This window comes from Melanerpes formicivorus, unplaced genomic scaffold (assembly GCF_026170545.1).
Source record: "Melanerpes formicivorus ecotype bairdi unplaced genomic scaffold, bMelFor1.0.p_v2 SCAF_48, whole genome shotgun sequence".
Classification (NCBI taxonomy): Eukaryota; Metazoa; Chordata; class Aves; order Piciformes; family Picidae; genus Melanerpes; species Melanerpes formicivorus.
The window spans coordinates 1,262,792-1,283,316 of record NW_027142400.1 but is presented as its reverse complement, the minus strand read 5'-3'; the positions used below and the strand labels follow the sequence as shown (position 1 = coordinate 1,283,316).

The 20,525-nt window shown below is 36.4% G+C and overlaps 1 protein-coding gene across 2 annotated transcripts in view; it reads right to left on the bottom strand.

The window, feature by feature from the left end:
* Nucleotides 1-245: 245 nt before the first annotated feature.
* Nucleotides 246-20,525, bottom strand: part of WDR25 (WD repeat domain 25) — a 61,451-nt gene continuing 41,171 nt past the window's right edge. The window contains exons 4-7 of one of the 2 annotated variants that reach the window (XM_068160127.1): nt 15,165-15,295; nt 3,458-3,628; nt 2,116-2,256; nt 246-1,732 (exon numbers count right to left, since the gene is read on the bottom strand). In XM_068160127.1, the coding sequence (XP_068016228.1) occupies nt 1,511-1,732; nt 2,116-2,256; nt 3,458-3,628; nt 15,165-15,295 (665 nt within the window). In that variant the 3' untranslated portion in view covers nt 246-1,510. The remainder of the gene's footprint in view (nt 1,733-2,115; nt 2,257-3,457; nt 3,629-15,164; nt 15,296-20,525) is intronic. The other variant, XM_068160128.1, reaches the window with a different exon arrangement.

The window sequence follows — 20,525 nt, the reverse complement described above, 5'->3', positions numbered from 1 at the left end:
CTTCCAACTCAAACCATTCTATGAATCTATGAATGCCAACTTCAGTAACAGTATTAAAAGTGGACAGGGAATAGCCTATGGAAAGACATATATGCCATTCCACCCATATGGAAAAGGCTTGTTTACTGATATCCAGATCAGTAAACAAGGAAGCAAAAAACAGTTGAGCAGTAAAGCATAAAGATACAGTACAATACTCAATGATCATTCTATGAATCTATGAATCCAAATTTAAAACACATTTACATGTAATCTATACATATGTAAATATAGAGTTATGGCCTAATGAATTTTATATTTGCTACAGAATAGCCCAGATCCTGTCTGAATGTCAAAGAACATCCTCTGCGCTAAACAGCATGATTATTATTTTCCATGTGTAAGTGACATCAAGAAGTATGGAGAAATGAATGCATGTTCACACTAGATCAGGGCAGCATATTAATTGTTTTTCCTTCCAAGTATCAATTTCATGATTGTCTTGAGTCCCAACTTACCAAAAGAAACAGGAGTAAAATAGAGAAATACCATGTATAAAAAAAAGTTTATTTTTTCATTACAAATATTTACAGACAGTTTTGCTTTGTTTATGTACAGTCATAACTGTAAGTTTAAAAATCAAGTTTAAGTATCAGGATTTCAAGAACACAGTTTTATTGACTTTATAATTAGCTTAAAGTTAACTGGCACATTTTTCTCTGGAACTTTCAAATAGTATTTTATAATATGTTTATCTGGTAACAGCTAATCATTTCCAAAACAAACACCTGCCCTGTCATCCTCCCTCTTCTTGAGCATAGAAGCTGTTTTGCCTTGAGCTACAACATTGCTTGTCTAATCCTTTGCTTTCCAATCCTTCAGTGACTAGGTCAGGGAGTTAAACTAATGAAAACGAATAGAAAAAAAATCCTAGGAAGATCGAATAACCACTAACTGATCTGAACATCCTCAACTGATCTGAACATCCTCATCTGTTACACAGCGTGTCCTCACCAGCTTTTGGTGAGAATGAGAGGAAATGGCCTCAAGTTGTGCCAGGGAGGTTTAGATTGGATATTAGAAAAAAATGCCTTCACTTGAAAGGGCTGCAAGCACTCAAACAGGTTACCCAGGGAAGTGGGAAAGTCTCCACCCCTGGAAGTATTTAAAATATGGGTAGATGTGGTGCTTCAGGACATGGTTTAGTGAGGGACTTGTCTGTGCTAGGTTAACAGTTGGACTTGATCTTAAAGGTCTTTTCCAACCTGAATGATTTTATGATAAAACCTGGTTTAAGAAAGTTGTATTGAAAAGCTTCATAAAAATTTGTCACCAGGACCAAGGGAGAATGGAAGACGACTTCTTTTCTCAGCAGCTAACCACAAGACCAGCATACACTCAGTGGTCATAAAAGACACCAGTTTATCCTGCTTACAACACATCACAGCAAAATTTGACATCGCACAGCATGGTTTATTTCCTATGCCTTTGACAGACTAACAGGAGACATCTTCAAAAGTAACTCTGCTTGTTATTGCCAGATCTTGATTTCTCCAGCCCAATCACACGTTGCAAGAAGTGATGGCAAGACTGGGTGAAATACTGCACTCACACAAGCTTCTTTATGTGCAGACAAAGTACGAATAATCCTAGCAGTATGATAGTTGTAGAAAAACACTTTACCATCTGAACTTCCTGTCACCAAAAGTGTTCCATCTGGAGAAAATTCACAGCCCACTGCAAATCCTTCTACCTGCAAAAATCAATACCAATGTAACGCCTGATGCTGATTATAAAAGTTCATTGTGATATATTGAAAATTAATACAGTACCAAAAAAATTGTGTCTTTAAATAAATATACACCAAGGACTCCTCCAGGTGTTTATTAAGACACAGCTATAACACAAACTTATTTAATCAAGCTGTTAAGTATTCACAAAGTCTCCTAATAACTATTTTCTTCAGAGTACATATAATTCAAAATAGATTGCCACACAGGAAGGTAAACGAAGCCAATTAATATCTATCACTGATTTATAATCAAACACTATTATCAGACATTAAAAAAGCATGGGTACTTTGCTCTATCTTTTCCTTCTAAACTTGGATATTAAGTTCCTAGTGAACAATCATACCTTATGTCCTTCATATCTTTTCTTTTTGTTGATCCGGTAAGGTCGCAGGGCCGAAAACAAAGCCATGTAGTTCCCATTTGTCTGGGCAACAAACACAGACTCTTTTGGGTGCAGGGTCAGACTTGGGCATGTGTAACGCTCCTGAAAACAAATATAAAGAAGGTTTTGGTTTATGAAAACAAAGGTTTGTTCAAATGATTCGGGTTATCTTTTGACAGTTAGGCAGTGTGCTGGTTCAGAGTGTGTTCCATAGCAGAGTACTGCATGCTGCTTGGAAGTAACTGAGTCTAACAGTAAGGGATTAGAAAGAGCAATTTAATCTACACTAGCAACTGTGCAGAGTTTACTGTAATAATGGGTTACTCTAGAACTCTTAACTATTAATTTGTTATGCAGGCAAGCAATAGATCAAGTCCTGTAGTCATCTAATCTGTTTAGAGAGTTCAGGGGTTCTCTCACAAAATCACCACCAAGTTTTGTTTATTCGCAGTGCAGAAAAGAGGGAAACCAGCCCATTTTGGAGATGTGGTAGTCCTGAGAACACAGGATGGTGGGAGAGGTGTTTGTTTGTCAGGCTATAAAGAGAAAAGTTATTTGCTTCATTTTCACTCTTTGATACAGAAGTTCTCTGGCCTGTACTTTATACATTCAGAGTTTTGTTCTTTTGGGCTTTTTGTTTGGTTGGGTTTTTTTGCTTGTGATGTTAATAAATTCAATGGTAGGCAAAGACATAACTGTAGCAATTAAACATGAAACAATACCATTACATCATCAACCACATGTCCCTGTCAGTACAAAACTGTTCATTTCAGTCAAAAAGTTACATTACATAGGATACAGACCTGAGTTTTCAGAAAAGACCCAGGGAGTTGGAATTACCTATTAACTGCCCTGGTAATCTCCTTTGAGGCTATAAGCCTTTCTAGACAATTTAGTCCATAAAATATCTTGCCTGTATAGATTACTGAGAGAAATATTATACCTGTACTGATAAAAATAAATCTTACTCTGTGATGATGCTGTACTACATATCTATATGCATGTACCAGATTGCTATTACTACACAAATATTAAACTCCATTTGTCAATAGCCCTTATTGCAGATGATGAAAAACGTATGAAAGTGTGAGGGGAAAAAAATGTGGCACTTACAGCAACTACTGCCATGCACCACTGCATGACACTGCAGTGGCCTTGCCTAAATATAGCTTAGATAGCAGTGAATGAGAACAGAAATGTAAATAGGAGACCTATCAGTCTTCAAGGCAATTTTTCTTTTTAGAACACTGACAAGCATGAAATACTAAATCATGACCCAAACAGTATTAGTTGTTAATCTTACATGAAAAATTTGATTGGAGATTTTTGCAGCACTTTGGAAGTCCCATGCAATAACAGTACGATCAGCTGAGTCCCGGCTTACTGCATCTGTGCTTGTAAGAAATTCTCTTCCTTCAGCAAGGAAGAGTATATCCAGTGTCTGTTGTACTGCAGCTTTATACACTCTTAACACCTAGGGGATACAAAAAAAAACACCCTGTTATTTTTTGACAGGTTAGTATTAATAACTACCTCCAAAAGAATTACATATTTGTGAAAAAGTGTATTAAATAGCTAACTTGTGTATGTAAGGAGTCCACACACAGGACACTTAAATGAGATAAAAGAAAACATCTGTTTGTACAATTCATAGTATATATGTATGTATATAAATACACAAACTTTGTTATCAATTCCCAGGGAATTACAGTTAGATCCAGAAAGAGCATTAGACAACACAATGTCAGGACACTGGGTCTACACAAAATCCCTCTCTAGATTCCCTAGAGGAGGCAAGAGAATCTTTGTCAGCAGGCTGGCCAACTTGATGAGGCAGGCTTTAAACTGAAGGAACTGGGAGGTGGGGTATAAAGTAGCAACACTACACCATTGCAACCAACTGGGGAATAATCCAGGCCAACCAGAGCAGTGACAAGTGTTCCTTAGCTGCCTTCCATGACAAGAACCAGAAGACAACCACTTCAAGTGTACACATGCTAATGCACATAGCCTGGGGAGTGAACGGGATGAACTGGAAACCAGTCAGAAAGTTACAGTATCATAGGAATAACTGAAATGTGGTGGGACAATTCACATACCTAGAGGATTGCCATGGATGGCCTTAGGCTGTTTCATAAAGACAGGCAGGGAAGAAGAGGAGGAGGAGTAATGTTCTGTGTTAAGGAGAACCTTGAATGTATAGAAATTAACTATGGCAATGGTGGAAGCCTTATGTAATGCCTCTGGGTCGAGATCAGAGGGCTGGTCTCTGAGGGGGATCTTACAGTAGGCATCTGCTACCAACCCTCAAGCCAAGATAAGGAAAACAACATTTGGGTCACTTACATAAATTTTAGGTCAAAAGAACCTGATTCTTATGGGTGGCTTCAACTACTCAGACATTTGTTGGATAAGCAATAGGGCAACTCACATGTCACCCTCAGCCATTAGAATAATCTCCCCAGGGAAGAAGTGGATTTCCAAACACTGGACACTTAAGATTTGGCTGGACAGGGTGCTGGGCCATCTCGTCTCGATCACACTTTTGCCATGAAAGGTTGGACAGGTAAACTTTGAGTTCCCTTCTAAACTGGTATTCTGAGGTTCTATGACGAACTCAGCATGCTCTGAGGATCTCTCCTTTTTCCTTCAAGGAAACCAAAACTGCAAGTCTTTGGTGGTCTTGTTCTCAAAAGACTCAGCTAGTTACAGAGCCAGAAAAGGAAAAGTAATTAGGTTAGTAGGGTTTGGGACTTCTAGGTATGAAAATTACATAGCAGGAAATGAATATTCTTGTTGATCATTCTGAACTTAATTATACATCACTATTTCTGACTGGGGATGAATAAAATGGATGATTCAAGGCTCTTCAAGTCTAGACTCAACTAGAATCCAGCCTTAGTTTATGGGCATTCAATCCCATACCTCCCACCTCATCTGCCTACTGATCATCCTGGCAAGAAGCAGCTTCTGGTGTTTCTGATGAAACAGAGGCTTTTTCTGCCACTCTGCTGAAAATGCAGTCCAGCAGTGAAAAAAAGAGTCATCAATACTTCAAAGCATGTCCAGGCTCAAAGGCAAATACAGTGGCTCATCCACCAGTTCCCATCATGTAATTAATGCATACATGATGTAATAGGAAATACCAAAGCTCCCAAGTCTTCTCAAATTCAAAAGACCAGAGGTCCCAAGCTTAGATCTTCTTTCAGGAAGAAATGGGTTCTCAGCCACAATATTCTGAATATTTGAACAGGTTGTGAGTTGGATATTAAAAAGTATGAGACTTTGAACTATTCTAAGGAATATATGAACAATTTTACTTCCTTTCCACCTTTCTTCATGAAATTTTGAATCTATGTTATCTACTTTGAATTTTGCAAATCAATAGTTTTGCTTTCTTTTTCCCTGATTTGCCTCCAGTGAAAGGAAACTTCAAGGCAAGTGGTCAGATCAAAGCAATCCATCTCTCTGAATACAGTGATCCTTAAAACTAGGACACTAGAAGGCTCCTAGTTATTAATAACTAATTCTCTCTCTCTCTCTCCAAGATAGCTAAAATATAGCAGCCTGCACTTCCAACAGAGTGTTCAGAGGTTAGCCCATCTTCCAAAAGCGCTAGATAAAAAACAGTGCAGAGACAGCGCTTGAAGTATTGGACTGAAACAGTTCCCAATTTTGAGGCATGTCAGTGCCAACCTTTTACCCCTAACATAGCATATGACTACTGACATCAGTGTCCAGATCTTTCACAGATACTGTAAGCACATACATTTATAAAAAAATAATATTCAGGTGTCACAGTGAAATATCCTGGATTATAGGTCTGGTTTATACTTTAATGAATAAAAGAAACAACTTCAAACATCAAACACAACATGAGAACTTTTTGATTTCTTCCTTCAAGCAGAAAAAGATCTCTGACTGGAAATGTTCAGAACTAGCTGATCCTACTTTAGGGTAGCAATACACTAGATGATTTCCTAAAGTCCCTTCCAGCTCTGCTTCCTGTGATCTCAGCATGTGGAAGGATGGCATCAGCAGCTGCTCCAACTGCTTTTCACAGGCTCTGTGAAATGTATGGTTCAAAACCGTGATATTTTGCATTTAGTGAAGAGCTTTAGTTATGCAAGCACCCCACATGCCCTGTAATAACATCAACAAGATGTAAGCCTGCAGACTCAAAAAAATGGCACACTTTTCATCAATTTCCCTGAATGCTTAAGACAGTGAATATAAAAATGTGTTACTTGCTCTTGTCAGATTTTTCAGTGTAGGAATCTGCATAATATACAAAGCAATTAAAATTTGTAAAGCAAATAGTGATATTTGCATATTTATAGCCTCTGCTTTCTCTACGAAGAAATCACCATGCATAGCTATTTCTTCACAGAGTTTTAAAAGGAAGTCCACATTTCATTAGTAAAGTAGAAAATTAGGCTATTTTGCAGGAGAAAATGTAAAAAAAATTAATTAACAATTAAAACAAACCAGCCAAACAAAAAAACCCCAACACCAACCAAAAACCACACACACAAAAAGCCCCCAGTCACCAAACAAATAAACCAACAAAAAAGAAAGCAAACCATAAAATATAACTGACTGGAATGAGAAATGGCATTCAGAAACCTGAGAGCTGTAGGAACTGCAGGAGAAATTAGATAAAGTTTAACTCAGAGGAAGGGACAAAAAGGCTCTACCACCCCAACAGCCAGTTGGTGATGGAAAATTAAGAACAATACAGACTGGTAAATTGTAAGCCCCCAACAATGACTCATGGTGGTGATTCTTAAATATTTTCTTATTTTACAGATTAAAAACTCAGACATCCTGTTTGGGTTTTCATCTCCTAACAAACCTTCATGAAATGCATGTAGCTATAAACACACTGTGTTCAGTACTGTTAAGGTGCTAGGGTTTAGGTTTGGGACTTGGCTTTAGCTGAGTTTTTTGAGCCGTCATCTCTCTAGCAAGGGAAAAAAGGAATTATGAAGCTGGCAATGTGTACATAGTTCTAATTTCTGCTGGAACACTGTTGGGCTCTTAAATAAATTGCTACTATCAGTAGCTTGCTTGTCTGTTATTTAATAGGGTATTAACCAAATTACCAGTGTATCTCAGCTCTGTAACAGGAAGTTGTCTTTGTAAAAGGTAGTACAAAAGACCATCTTATTCTATATGTTTAATACACACCTCAGAAAAATGATGCTGTTGAATCTTCAAACCACTTTGTAAGAACTGGCTTAGAGAACAATAAATTAACTTAGAACAGCATCTGGGAACTTGGTATATGTAGTATTCTAAATTCTCCTATAAAGACAGCTTTCAAAAAGAGCTAATTACAACACCCCTGCTCAGAAAAGTACTAATGATTAAACCTGCTTTGTTCTACCTTAGACAATTAATTCATGATATGCCTGAGGAACTTGCTAGAGGAAAGCACTAGTTTCCTTATCCTGCTGGCTTCAGCTTGCTAATAACAAGTTTTGCTCTTTTTCTATTTGCAGTTTTATCACCCACAAGCATTGGAAAACCACAGTCCACTTCTTCAATCTAAGAATTTTCTGGACATAAAGGAAGTAATTTCAAGTGAAGGCCTAACAGTTTATCATGTCAACACAACCCAACACCATAATAAAGACTCTTCACTGAGGCAGGAATTCATGGCTGCAGGCATTTGACAAGAAAGGCAATTTAAGCAAATTAAATCAGTTTTAAACAAATGCTTATGGCTCCGGTGAGTTGAAGAGCATGCTGTGATGCTGACATCAAGGTATATATTTCAGATGGGTGTTCTGCAATACTTCTCTGCATAAAGCAAATGCAATGCCTGGTATTTTATTTGTCAGGGAAGCTCAAAGCCTCCACACAAGCAATTCAGAAGCCACTGCTCACCCCAAGTCTGTGCTGGTCACCTGTAACTTATGTGCACTGTACTTTCCTAAAATCCCCTCAAGTTTTGTGCAAGCAACGAAAAAGAAGTGTGCTTTTATAGTCATTGTCTTGAGCATCAGGCAATGAGGCCTCAAAATAAATAGGACAATAAGCAAGCTGGATGGCCAAGGAAAATACTATGAATCGGAAGGTGCCACAGTTTCTAAACTGTAAAAATGGTTAAATTTTTCCTCCCACTTCTTGCCCTAGCCCTTCTAGATTGAGCACTTTGGCATGAAACCACCTCTTCCTACTGACAGGTTGGGTAATTAAGGCAACAGTGGCCTGATTAAAGTTTCTTCTGTGAAACAGTACTACAGCATTACTAATAACAAAAAGTGTCTTTTAATGTAAAAGCAAGCTTATTTCTCACAAAATAGAAGTTTGGGGGTTTTTATCTACTGCAGCATGAGCCATTTATGCTGATCTAGACAGTAAGGTGTTGATGCAGATGACAACTATTTGCTTTTTAGCTACAACATGACAAATCCAATTTATGTCTGTGATCATCTAAAAACTATAATGCCAATTTTAATCAACACACATGACGAGAAGATAAGACAAGAAGATCATAGACAAGAAGATCAAGCATGCTACACACTTCTATTTTTTAAAGGAGTTTTAGCATAAGACTACCATATTACTGTTTATGTAATGGAAAAATTATTTTGCTTTTTGATTTAAGTTTTTTCCTTGTAAGTGCTCTGTTTGCAGACACAGGTCAAGATTGTCAAGGGGTTTTCAGAAAAATTAAATTAAAAGGGAGAAAGATTAAAGTGAAAAAGTGACTGAGTTTAATCTAGTATTGATCTGTAAGAGTTTAAGTATTAATAATGTACACTTTTTTTTTAAAGTCACTTTTGACTTGCTTGAGAAGGCAGAAGAATGGTGTGCTGGAAAACATCAAGAATTTAATAGGGGAAAGAAAAAAATAAATTCCAGAAGATGTTTTACTGCAAATTATCTCCCCATCTCAAATAGGGTAAGAATTAAAACAGGAAACAGAGAAGGAACATCTGAGATACAGATTAGCTTTTCTTCCATTGTAAGAATTTAGATTCAAAACTAGCAGAAGGCAGCTTCAAAACACACAGAAAAAGATAGGTTTTCACACAATACATATTTAAGTCTAATTCCTAGCTACAGGATGTTGCAGATGTGAAAAAACCCGTGAAGAACAGACTGTTTCATAGTGTGAAAACTCAAAGAGTGCCATGAAAGACAAAGATGCCATCTGTTGTGCAGAAACTCCCAAAAGTAGAAGTTATAAAAGCCCAGGTAACTATTATGCTGGGAATTGTGATATTTTGCTCTAGTTTCACATTCTTGTTTTTTAAAGGCATACTGGTCAGTGCTGAGACTGTAACATTTCTCTAGAAATAGGCTTAAACTGAAACAGTTATTCCCTGACAGCTTCTTACTCAGACACTTGTGCTCCAGGAGGAGACTGTTTTTTCCTGGCCCATTCCAGGCCTCTCTAGAAGCAGTTGCTCCAGGAGAGACTGTATGCATAGCCAGGCCTACCATTCTCATCTGCAATACCACTATATGAGATTCCCAAATAAATGCAGTGAGACTGCTCATGTATGTGATACGGCCACATAAAATGTGCTTTCCCACTCAAAAAGGACCCCTGAATGTTATAATTTAATCCCAAATGCCATTATGCAAATACAAATGTACCCTCACCACGTATCTTTGATCTTTTTGTCCATTCATTCAGTAAGGATTTGACAAACTATGAGAACAATAATTTTGGTTTCCTAAAGCACAAAATAAATCATCTTAGCTTAATTACTTTGTTCTTCCTAATAGCACCGGTACATGACAATGTATTGGCTGTTTCTATAGAAACCAGAAGTGCAAGTAGCTCCACCAATTTCTACAGCTTTTTTTCATATTTATGTGCTATCCAGAGACAAATTCATTAGGTCTCCTAAATACACACTACTTAAAATGACTTCATCTCATCCAACAGAAATTGCAATATAACGTTTCCAAGGAAACAAATGCACTTCACTTATGCTCTGTATTTATTAATATTTTCTTAACTGCACTCTAGTGACTTTAGCTTATTTCTTTATAAAATCAACTATGGAGAAATAGCTGAAAAACATAAACAGCATCTCTTTATTTTTTTTATTTTTAACCATAAAGCTATAGATGATAGTTACATATCTGCAGATAAACAATGTTCAATCCAGAGTAAGAAACCAAGATGGGGGTGGGGAACAAAACCAAAACAACACACAAACCCTGCTTTGGCCTCTGACAATAAGAAAAATTTTGTAGTGCATTTCTAGACTAATCTTAAAAGCTCAAAATAACTGCTCCTGCCATTTTGCTAGTTAATTTGTTCTATAGCTTATAAGACCTCAATTTAAAGAATATAAATGGAATTTTGTTTAAATGTTCAAATCTAAGTTTTCCTTAAATTTGCCTACTGCTCCAACAGATTGACTTTCTATTAATTTGTTGGGGCTTTTTTTTTTTGAAACCTTCCTTATGTCCTGATAAAAATTTCTCATTAATCCCAAAAGTCTGAAACTCTGTATTCTTCCCATTTCTAGTAAGTCTTTGTTATTTTTCCTGCATGAAACTCCTTGTGTGTCCGCTGTTTATAACTGACTGTGCCACCACACTACTTTCTGCAACTCTCATTTTTCAAAATTTGGGACCATGATTGAAGAACTTCACTAAATTCCTCCCAGTTTCATTTCTTGTAATCTCCCCTTTAGTTAGATTATTCATTTTACAATATCTAGACTAGTCTCTGCATTCTCCAGCTTCTCTAATTGCTCTGTCAATATGCAAATTCCTAGTGTGACATCAAATAAGCTTCACACAATCAAACTTTGCTTATCTCCTATAATTTACTTTTTTAAATATAGTTTCATTTATTCCTATATCTGAAACTAATCTTTCCTTTTAAGTCTGTTCTGTGGCTGTGTCAGGTCATGCTACTGGATCTTCATTGACTGATGCCCTTCCTCTATTAGTTGTTCAACAGAGGCAGTGGATTCCCATTTATGGAGGCCTAAAAGCTTTAAATATTGCTTAATGATTGGAGCCTTGAAGCCTTCCTATTCTTCCCTCTCTAACATAGTGCATGATCTCACTGCTCTGACAACTACAGCAGACAGCCCTTGCCAAAGCTGCAACAGGCCTCAAAGGTTTACGAAACAGAACACATGAACATCATAGAATCAACAAGAGATCAAAAACAAAGACCACATCCAACAGCAGAATGTATTCTTCCTCCATTTTTAACAAAGTCCAACAAAATGCTCCCTACAATTCCTTGCAATTCTGTATTTGTGACAATAAGCTCCTGAATGCTTAAATTATGTTTCAAAGTATAATACAAATAAAAGGTCAAATATGCAAAACTCAAAAACAACTATGCAGACACGTAGAACATTTCAATTAATAAGAACCTGCATCCAAATGTGAGTGCTGTATGCCTCTTCGATAGTGCCAATAGCTTTACACTATGCAAACCTCGCTGACGTGTAGATTGGTGCTTTCAATTCACTTTGGCAAATCACTCACAACATAAGGAACTTCAGCTCCTTTAAAAGTAATACCAGTACAAGGCAGTTACATTTCTAGTCTTGTTCTGATATTGCAACTAAGTAAGCTTAGAAACACAAATTAAAATGGGGGGTGGGGGAGGGGGGGTGGAGGAGAAAAGAAAAAAACACCACACCACCACCCTGTAATATTTTCTTTGCTGAACACAAAGTGTCTTTATTGCTGAGCTAAAGGGTACATGTCTCAACCCTTTGTTCCCTTTGATATTTCAAGGAATATTAAAATTTCAGGTAAAATAAGTGGTAGGAAAATATATATATTGTCTCCTGTCTAAAGAGCTAACGTAGACCAGCACAACTGGAGAGTGACTGTGTAATTCAACTTGTTTGTGCTGGACATCTTTGGAAATTCTTCCACAGCTCAGAGAAAGGAAATACTTCAAATTATATAACTGCTTTGAGGTATTGATGTTACTACACAATTGTTCTTAGCAGGCATTTTACAGGGTTTTTCTAGGTTCAGCTCTAAGGTTCAAAGATCTCATGGGGACTGTTCAAGTGATACTCTCTCCTTGGTCAAACTGCAGATTTTTCTTTTAATCACAGCAACTCACATCCAAGTTTTCTGTTCTTTTCAAAAAGTCTCCATAAACATTCTCCAAATGTTTCATAATTTAATCAGTCTGTTATACAGCAATATAAGATCTCCAGAATAATCTCTTTGCCAGAGAGATAAAATTGGGTTTAACACAAAAAGTAATACCACTGTAATAAATCTCTGCATGCTATTCAGCTCTCTCTTTCGTTGTTTTTTTTAGGCTTTCATTGCTTGACACTGTATTTTTTGAGATGCCTGTATACTTCACATTTCACTGAGCAGTTAACAAGCTGTTTCACTCATTCACTTCTGAAATATATTGCCTAGCTTCATACTGAATATTTTTAACTCCCTTATTGTTCTTTTGTTCTTTATCTTACTCAATACTCAATGCTACATTTGAAATTGTTTTGCCTATCTACTCAAGAGAACAGGGATGGCACAAAAATGCCTCTCAGCATTCTTTCTTTTTTAATATATCTGCCTTTCTGATTAATAGCCTACTGTACATTTCTCAATGTTTTAGTAGCTGAAAGGCAGCCTCAAACCTGTCTTCATAAATTTGCTGGGCCCAGAAATCCAATTTTTGTATCATACTCAATACATTAATAAATAGTAGTAATTTATGTTCATAAAATTATGCTCCTGTTAAAAATTGGTTGTTCATCAAAATTGAAGTGAGATTTCAGAAGTACTAATTTGGAAAAATACCTCTATCAGCTATTCTTTGTCATTTGCCATCAGCAGGAAGCACCAATGTGGCACACTGGCATAAAGCTGCCCATTTCAACCACTCATGTATGTGCAACTGGACAACATTTCTGTTATTAGCAGCTCCTTCTCTGTGATGCCTAATACTTTGCTCTGAATTTACATCAAAAATTCCCTCCATTATATAGTTATCATTTTGCCTCATAGTTAAGTTTAAGATGTGCAAGCAGAGAGCCTGTTAAAGCACCAGAGTACATCATAAAGAATAACCTCTAAAATTGAATTACCAGCAAACACTGAAATTGAGTTTTCAATGTTCAATGAGTAATAAGATTCAAGGTCTTGATTTAGAGCACTCACACTACTGACAAAATATATTGCATAGCCTGAAAAGGCTATTGGCAGCATGATGGGGGGGGGAAAGAATGAGTTCACCCACACACCATTCCAAGCTGAATGACAGGTCAGCACACTTGAAAGCACAGGCAAAACAGGAAAATCTTGTAATGAATTAAGATAAAAGCACTTGAAAGATATCAAGGTTGTTTGCATCAAAACTGGAAGCGGCAAGAGGCCTCAAACATCTCTTTCAGTCAAGAGCACACAGTACTTGCTAGAACAGGAAAAAAATTCAAAATACTGGCCAGAACATTTTATCCAATCTTGAATATGGCTATAACCTTGTTAAGATGGAAAACAGAAAACATGCTGGTTTTATCTTGTGAATAAATATACTAATATAAACTGAAAGCAGGAATACCTCAAGTATCCATAGTAGTCTCCCAGAGAAGCAGACATGAGATAGTGATGATCTTGACAATTCCTACCTGACCAACATGCTGTTCTATGGCTGAGGATTTGAAATGTAACTACATTATTCTGCAATAACATTGCACTGCTGATACCATTCTGCAAGAAGGAGCCATAAGCAATCAAATCAGTTGGCTTTTTTTGACTTTTCTCCATTCATTTATGACCTTCCCACATTCACTCAGGACACTAACAGAGTTTCTCAAATTTTAAAATGAACACAAATGCAGGTGTTTAACAATCTACACTCATCATTGGGCTACAGCTGTGCCAGATGGGGGAAAATAAATCCCCTTTGTAAGTGTTTTGAAGTAAGACAGTAAACCATGCTCCCACTTCAGACAATCTGAGTACGTGCAAAATTAGTAACAAATGAAGAAATATAGCAAACAAATAAAAAGGATCAATATCTGTTACCAGGCTAAACTCAAGCCCTTCCCTTTCCAAGGTGGTTAGACACTGTTCATTATTAAAATTAATATTCCTAATGTGCTACTTAATTGGCCAGTTTTCCAACTGGTCAAGTTCTACATTAATGTAATTGTTTCCTAATGAACAAAGCAGGTAATAGCTTCTAAAAACCTGCCAGAGAACCCAGTACAGAAACTGTACAAAAGAAATAGGCTGTTTTGTTTGGGTTTTTTACCAAGCTTTAAACCTTTCCTACTTTACCTACTCATTCAATTAATTTATTCTCTGGGAAAGTAAATTATATCCTTACAATAAGGTGGGATGTTTCCCTTCTCTCTTCATTAGCATCAGCTTACGAAAATAGAATTACACACAATCTTTAAGCACTGGAGTGTCCTGCAGGTACAGAGACAACCCCTGTGTGCATTATTCCTCACTGATCAACAGCTCTTTAAAACAGATTCCAAGGCTGGAGCTTCAGCATTGCAAAAACTGATGTATAATTAGTCAGTGGGATAAAAATGCATTATTCTATTCTGCTACTCTCATTTAGCATCCTGGCCACAGAGTGCACTGCTTTTTGAGAAATCACATAAAATGGGAACAAAGGATGTACCTGCTCCTGTCCACAAGGGACTGTTTTGTGAATCTGTGTTTACGCAGGCCTGAACTACTATCAAAGTTTACCAGAGATATTAATTGACAATCTGGCTGTGGGACCGGCAGAGATACTGGCAATAGGAGAGCATCAGACTCAAGAGATGACTCAGAACTAACTTACCTAGCACAAACATTAACATCTTATTTAACCCCTTAACTCTTCTAAAGTCCATGCTAATTTTTCAGTTGGTCTTAGGTCTTGCCATCACAATTTCTGGTATAAGAACTGATGAAAAAAACCCAACACCTTATTTAAGTATAACCCTTGAATTGTAAAATACCCATTGTAAATAAATGGTACATCCATCCTAGGGAACATTCTAAAAGAGAAAGAGAAAAAAAAAATATTCCATTACCTTAGAGGTCCTTATATCCCAAGCTTTAACTTCTGGGCTGAACCCTCCACAAATGAAAATATTTGACTCTGTAGGGTGGAACTTCAACGAGCTGATCCTAAATTCATTTTTGTAACTAAATACTTGCTTCCCTAAAATAAAGTGAGAAAAATTAGATTAAAATTTGAGCAGAAAATAGACTATGTTATTAATTTCAACCTAGTTTCAAAGATTTATCAAAGGTGAATATGTTTACATTAACACACTTCAAGTATCCAGGGCTGCTTGGATTTACTGAAAATACAAGACTCAACTCACTAATATCTATCTATGTGAATTTGCTCCTGCTCATAGGTCTCTGCACCACTGACTACTTCCTACTGAAAGGAGTCAACAAGTAGTTCCCCACACTATGGAGAGAAGCTCCAGTGAGGTCCCAGTCCAGTCAACCTGCAGGACTTAATCTAAAAATCTGATGGTTGAATGTTTCCCTACAGTTTTTCTTTCAAGGGGATAAAAAACAACTAGAACAAAATACTGCCTATACAGAAATACCATGTCCCAAACTATACTACAACTCTTGAGTTGTTTACATATCTTTCTGTGAAAGTAGGAGTGAAGCTTCATCTTGAAAGTAGGAAATAATAATTTGCGTAGGAAGGCAGTAGCTGCTCCCACGGATACAATGTTTCCAACACTAATCTCCACAGGATTCTGTGGTCAATCTCAATTGGATTGTCAACACTTTTGAAGGCAACAGAACTCAGTGAAGTTAATTTATAGGACTTCTACAGTCTGCTTCATTTTATCCTAACAAATTCATTATATTAATGTACATTTGCTGAAATATAACTTTTGCAAGAGCAGAATGGACCAAGATAAATACTTCTGCTCAGTTTCACAATTTCAACTATGTATCACATATAAAGAGGTACATTAAATAAATTTATTGCTCTAAGCCACAGTAAAGGTACTGCAGAAGTAAAAAAGGGGGGGAAAACAGCAATAAAACCCCAACAAACCAAAAAGGCCCCTCAAAATACTATGACAAAGGCTTCTTAAAATAGCCATTCAACTCTATTTTCAGCGAGAGTTGTCTTAAACAGGCTTTCTTCAACAACTGAAAATACTTTGAGCTAAAACACATTAGTGACATGTAAATGCTCTTACTGTTAGGCGAACAGTACTGAAAATCATTCACACAAGTTCATTGTGCTTATTTCATGATTTGGAGCAAATTTATTTGATTTTATTGTCAGTTCCACTTTCCTCATATGCCGAATCCAACTTAGAGCCAATATGCTAAGATTTATCAAATTACTTATTGATTCGTTTTAAAGAAGGGAAGGGAGATTTTACTTCACTTGCTCTTCAAGCTAGCAGGAGCAGGGAAAACAGACAGCAGGGAAGTTAAAGGAGGGGTAAGTGTTGGTCTACATGAACACTGGGGCTTTTAGGAGTTTCTTTTCTTTCTCTAAATGTTCTTTACCAATTCAAGATCTAAAGGGCCTCTCTGTCTTTCATTTGCAGGCTTTAGAAAAGCATCTGAATCTCCACAGCACTTGAGAAAATACTGAATTTCTCTGTGGAGGCTCACCAGACAGTTTAATAGCACCTTGCACCAGAAGAATTTGGTTCCTACTAATAAACACTCTGGGAGTATAATCAACAAATTTTCAATGGTACTGCAGCCAGAAATAAGCAAAATTGTACCCTACTTGTACTAATCCTTTCAAACATCTTTATAAAGGATGTTTCAAGAAGACACTAGCCTCCATAAAATATGCTGTCCAAACAAACATACATAAGTCATCCAGTGAAACAATCTCCTAACCTTATGACAAACATTAACTACTAAAATATGTTTTTTTTTTCCTTCCACCAGACTTTTGAAAACAGGTTTTTCTATAATTTCCTCTGTGTGTGTGTGATTCTGCTATCTGGCCTAAGATATAAATCAGTCAAGTAAGACACCACCAAAAAAATGTGCACTAAATTCAAGATTTGTTTTATCTACTAACTACAAGATCTGTTATTTTTTCCTCAAGGAAAAAAAAAAAAGAAAAAAAAAAAAAGATTTGACATAATTTGTTACTAATTACTCCATCTTTCAAGCTCATGTGCAAATACTTCCAAGTAATTTAATCATTTGCTCGATATTTTCTCCAGAAACTAAAATTCTTTCATTTTATATTCCATCTTCTCTTTTCTTTTAAAGAGGAGGAGACACTGGGTTTGCCCTTTTCTTGACTTTTAGAGGCTTTTATCTAAAACCTCTCAGCTACAGTCGCTAATAGAATCACACTAATAGAATCTCAGTGTTATAAATTCTACATTGCAGTGTAATTATAAATAAAAGTCATGCAAACAATCTGAGCATCTTATTCACCTCTGTACTCTAACCTCCTTCTTTTTCCTATTTTAAGCTGTCACCTGACTGTTTGATGCAGATATTATCCATGCTAACTTTTTGACTGGTCTGAGGATCAGCTGCAAGACATTAACCTTAAACGTTCATGCCCTTCAATTAATAACTTTGAAATACAACTCTCTATCAGATGCTCTCACTCCAAAGTGAAATTCAATCAAACATTTCTTTTTGAAAACTCAGGGAAGCATTTTGAAGAGGCTTTATTACATGGATACATGAATTCTACTGCCATGTCACAGAAAATGAGAAAAACACTGGAATACAGAAGAGCAAAGCAGCAGCAACAGTGAACATACTCAAAAGGGGAGAATCACATTACAGAAGGGAAACTTTCTTATTGCTAGAACTGAAGTTTATGTCATATAAACACGCCTGAATCTAGTAAAATGAACTCTCCTAAACAATCATCTGAATGCATCCCTTAGACCCTCTCCTTTTAAACATGACTGCAGGGCTGAGGCACTGAGACACATTCTCCACAGTTATGAAGACTGTTGCTATAAATCTTTCAGAACCTTGATAAATGTAGGAAAAACGTCCTACTGACAAACTAAACAGATGACTGTGGAAGATGACATGGGGCAAAACAGTTTGCACAATTCAGCATTTTAAAACAAAGAATATAACTCTTAGCCCTCTCCTATACAAGTTTTATCTAGTGTGTTTTAATACACTACTACAAACAGAATTTGCTGATTTCCAGACTGTAAACATGCTGTGACAGAATGTAGCCCTATGCCTTGGGAAATCTGAGTTCAGTGTTTGCTAGAGACCCTGCTCCTCCTTTCTGGAAGCTGGTATTAACAGTTATGTATACTTTTCTTTACAATTGTTCAGTTTATTAACATTAAGCATTCAAATTATTGGGGCCTTATTTAATATACTGCAAAAAAACATCCTCTCAACAGAAGACTCCTTTATAACAGAATATAGTAGGTGTAATTTAGCAAGCTTACAACAGGTGTAACTCAGCAAGCTTGTATAAAACTTTATTGCAGCATAACAAAGATTCAACCAACTCTTAGACTGTAGAAAATTACATCTTCTGAAAAATCTATATGGCTTATTGAGAGAAAATCCATACCACAAATCATTTCTTCATATGAGAGGTTTTTATTCCATAGCAGGACTCTCAGTCTTTTAATTTTCACAATTTTAGTAAGAGTATCTACTACCTCTTTGCAGTGTGTTTTTTATTCTTAAAGCACTTTAATTCAATTCTTCACTCATTAAAGGCTTACCAGCAACATACACAGTATGAAAAAAAATATCTTTCAAAAGGCCTTAAACATATGTTTCTGCTCCCTTATGCTGCAGCCTACTGTGAAACTGCTCAACTATGAAATCAGATATTTTAAAGGCTATTTAGCACTGTGAATTTTTCACAGACCATCAGCACAGTTACTGAGCACTGGATGTTTCTGTAACTGTGTTTAGTGGTCCTCAGGTTCACATCCCTACCTGCATAAACTTCCTTACACTGATCTGTAAAGAAAAGTGAAGCCTAAAACTTACAAGGACGCAAGAGTAATCTTGCTAAGCAGAATGGATTTCCACAGTGTGTTTACAAAGAGACACAAGACAATATATTAAAAAGAAGGGCAGAAAAAAAAAATCTCATTACAGTCAAACTCTCTCATGCACAACCGTGAGCAGAACATTAGACTGATCAGATATAACTTGTTCTTACAAATCAATGTTGGCTATTACTTATCTATTGGATCTTGGCATGCTTACAACTTGTTTTATTATTTTTCCAAAGAGCTAAGTTTCTACTGACTATGAGCTTTCTAAGTTTTCCCTCTACAAATTCATAAATTTCTAGCATACAGAGGTGCTTGAAATATTAAATCGTTTTATCTTTTACCCTTGAAAATGTACCCAAAATGACATCTTTCCCTCTTCTTACTGCAAAAATTATACTACTGAGTATAAAAATGCTGCTCCCTCCTGACTGGAGAGTGACCACTACATTACCTTCAACACATTACTTAAAATTGTTGAATTTGGAGAGAAATACCTTTGACCCTCTGTCAAAGATGCACCCAAAAGAAAAAAATGAAATAAATTTTTAAACTATGCTTTCTTCCTGAGGTGTTACCTAAAACCTTTGCACATGTTAAAACAACATACTATATACATAGTACTGCTAGGAGAGAATGGGAGGAATAGAAGAAAGGTACAGCTCTCCTGAGGCAGTGTTCATACATGAGCACTAAAAGCCCTATGTGAACAAATGCAATTACATTAACAATAATAATGTCATACTTATAGGAGCACCAAATTAGAATACCAAATACAGTATAGAAAAGCAAATTCAGCCAATCCTTTTGGAAGTACAATATGGTCCATCACAAAACTCTCAAAATCATGTAAAAAACCCCACATTTTGAAAAAAACCCAAGCATCAGAGGTATAAGTAACCACATTATACATAATCTGAACCTTCCTTCAAAACAATCAGGCTGATTTCAGGATTGTGGCCATCATAACATGATAAACTTTCAAATTTTGGGGGAATGTAAATTTCCCATTAAAACTCTGATGAAGTTACATTTGAAATCAAGCTCAGTCCACAACCGAAAATACAACTGCAGCATTTGGTAACACAGGAAACATGCCAAAATTTCTTGGAACACTGTCATAATATTAGAGAAATGAAAAGTATCTACAATATGCAAGTAGTATCAACTCAGCCAATGTTCTGCCTATGCTACTGCACCAATTCATTTGTGACTAATGAAAAATCCACTGATGAATAAAACACATTCCAAAAATAAAACAGTTATATATAATTTGTAAAAATACAATTGCCCTTGTAAAGTCGGTATAGCATCTCCATTGCATCTAGACAAGCATAAGTTAAATGTCAAATGTACTTGACCTAGAATGTTTTAAAAGCATTTTTTTCCAGTGCTCTCTGAATATAGCACTACTTGCTACTCTAAATA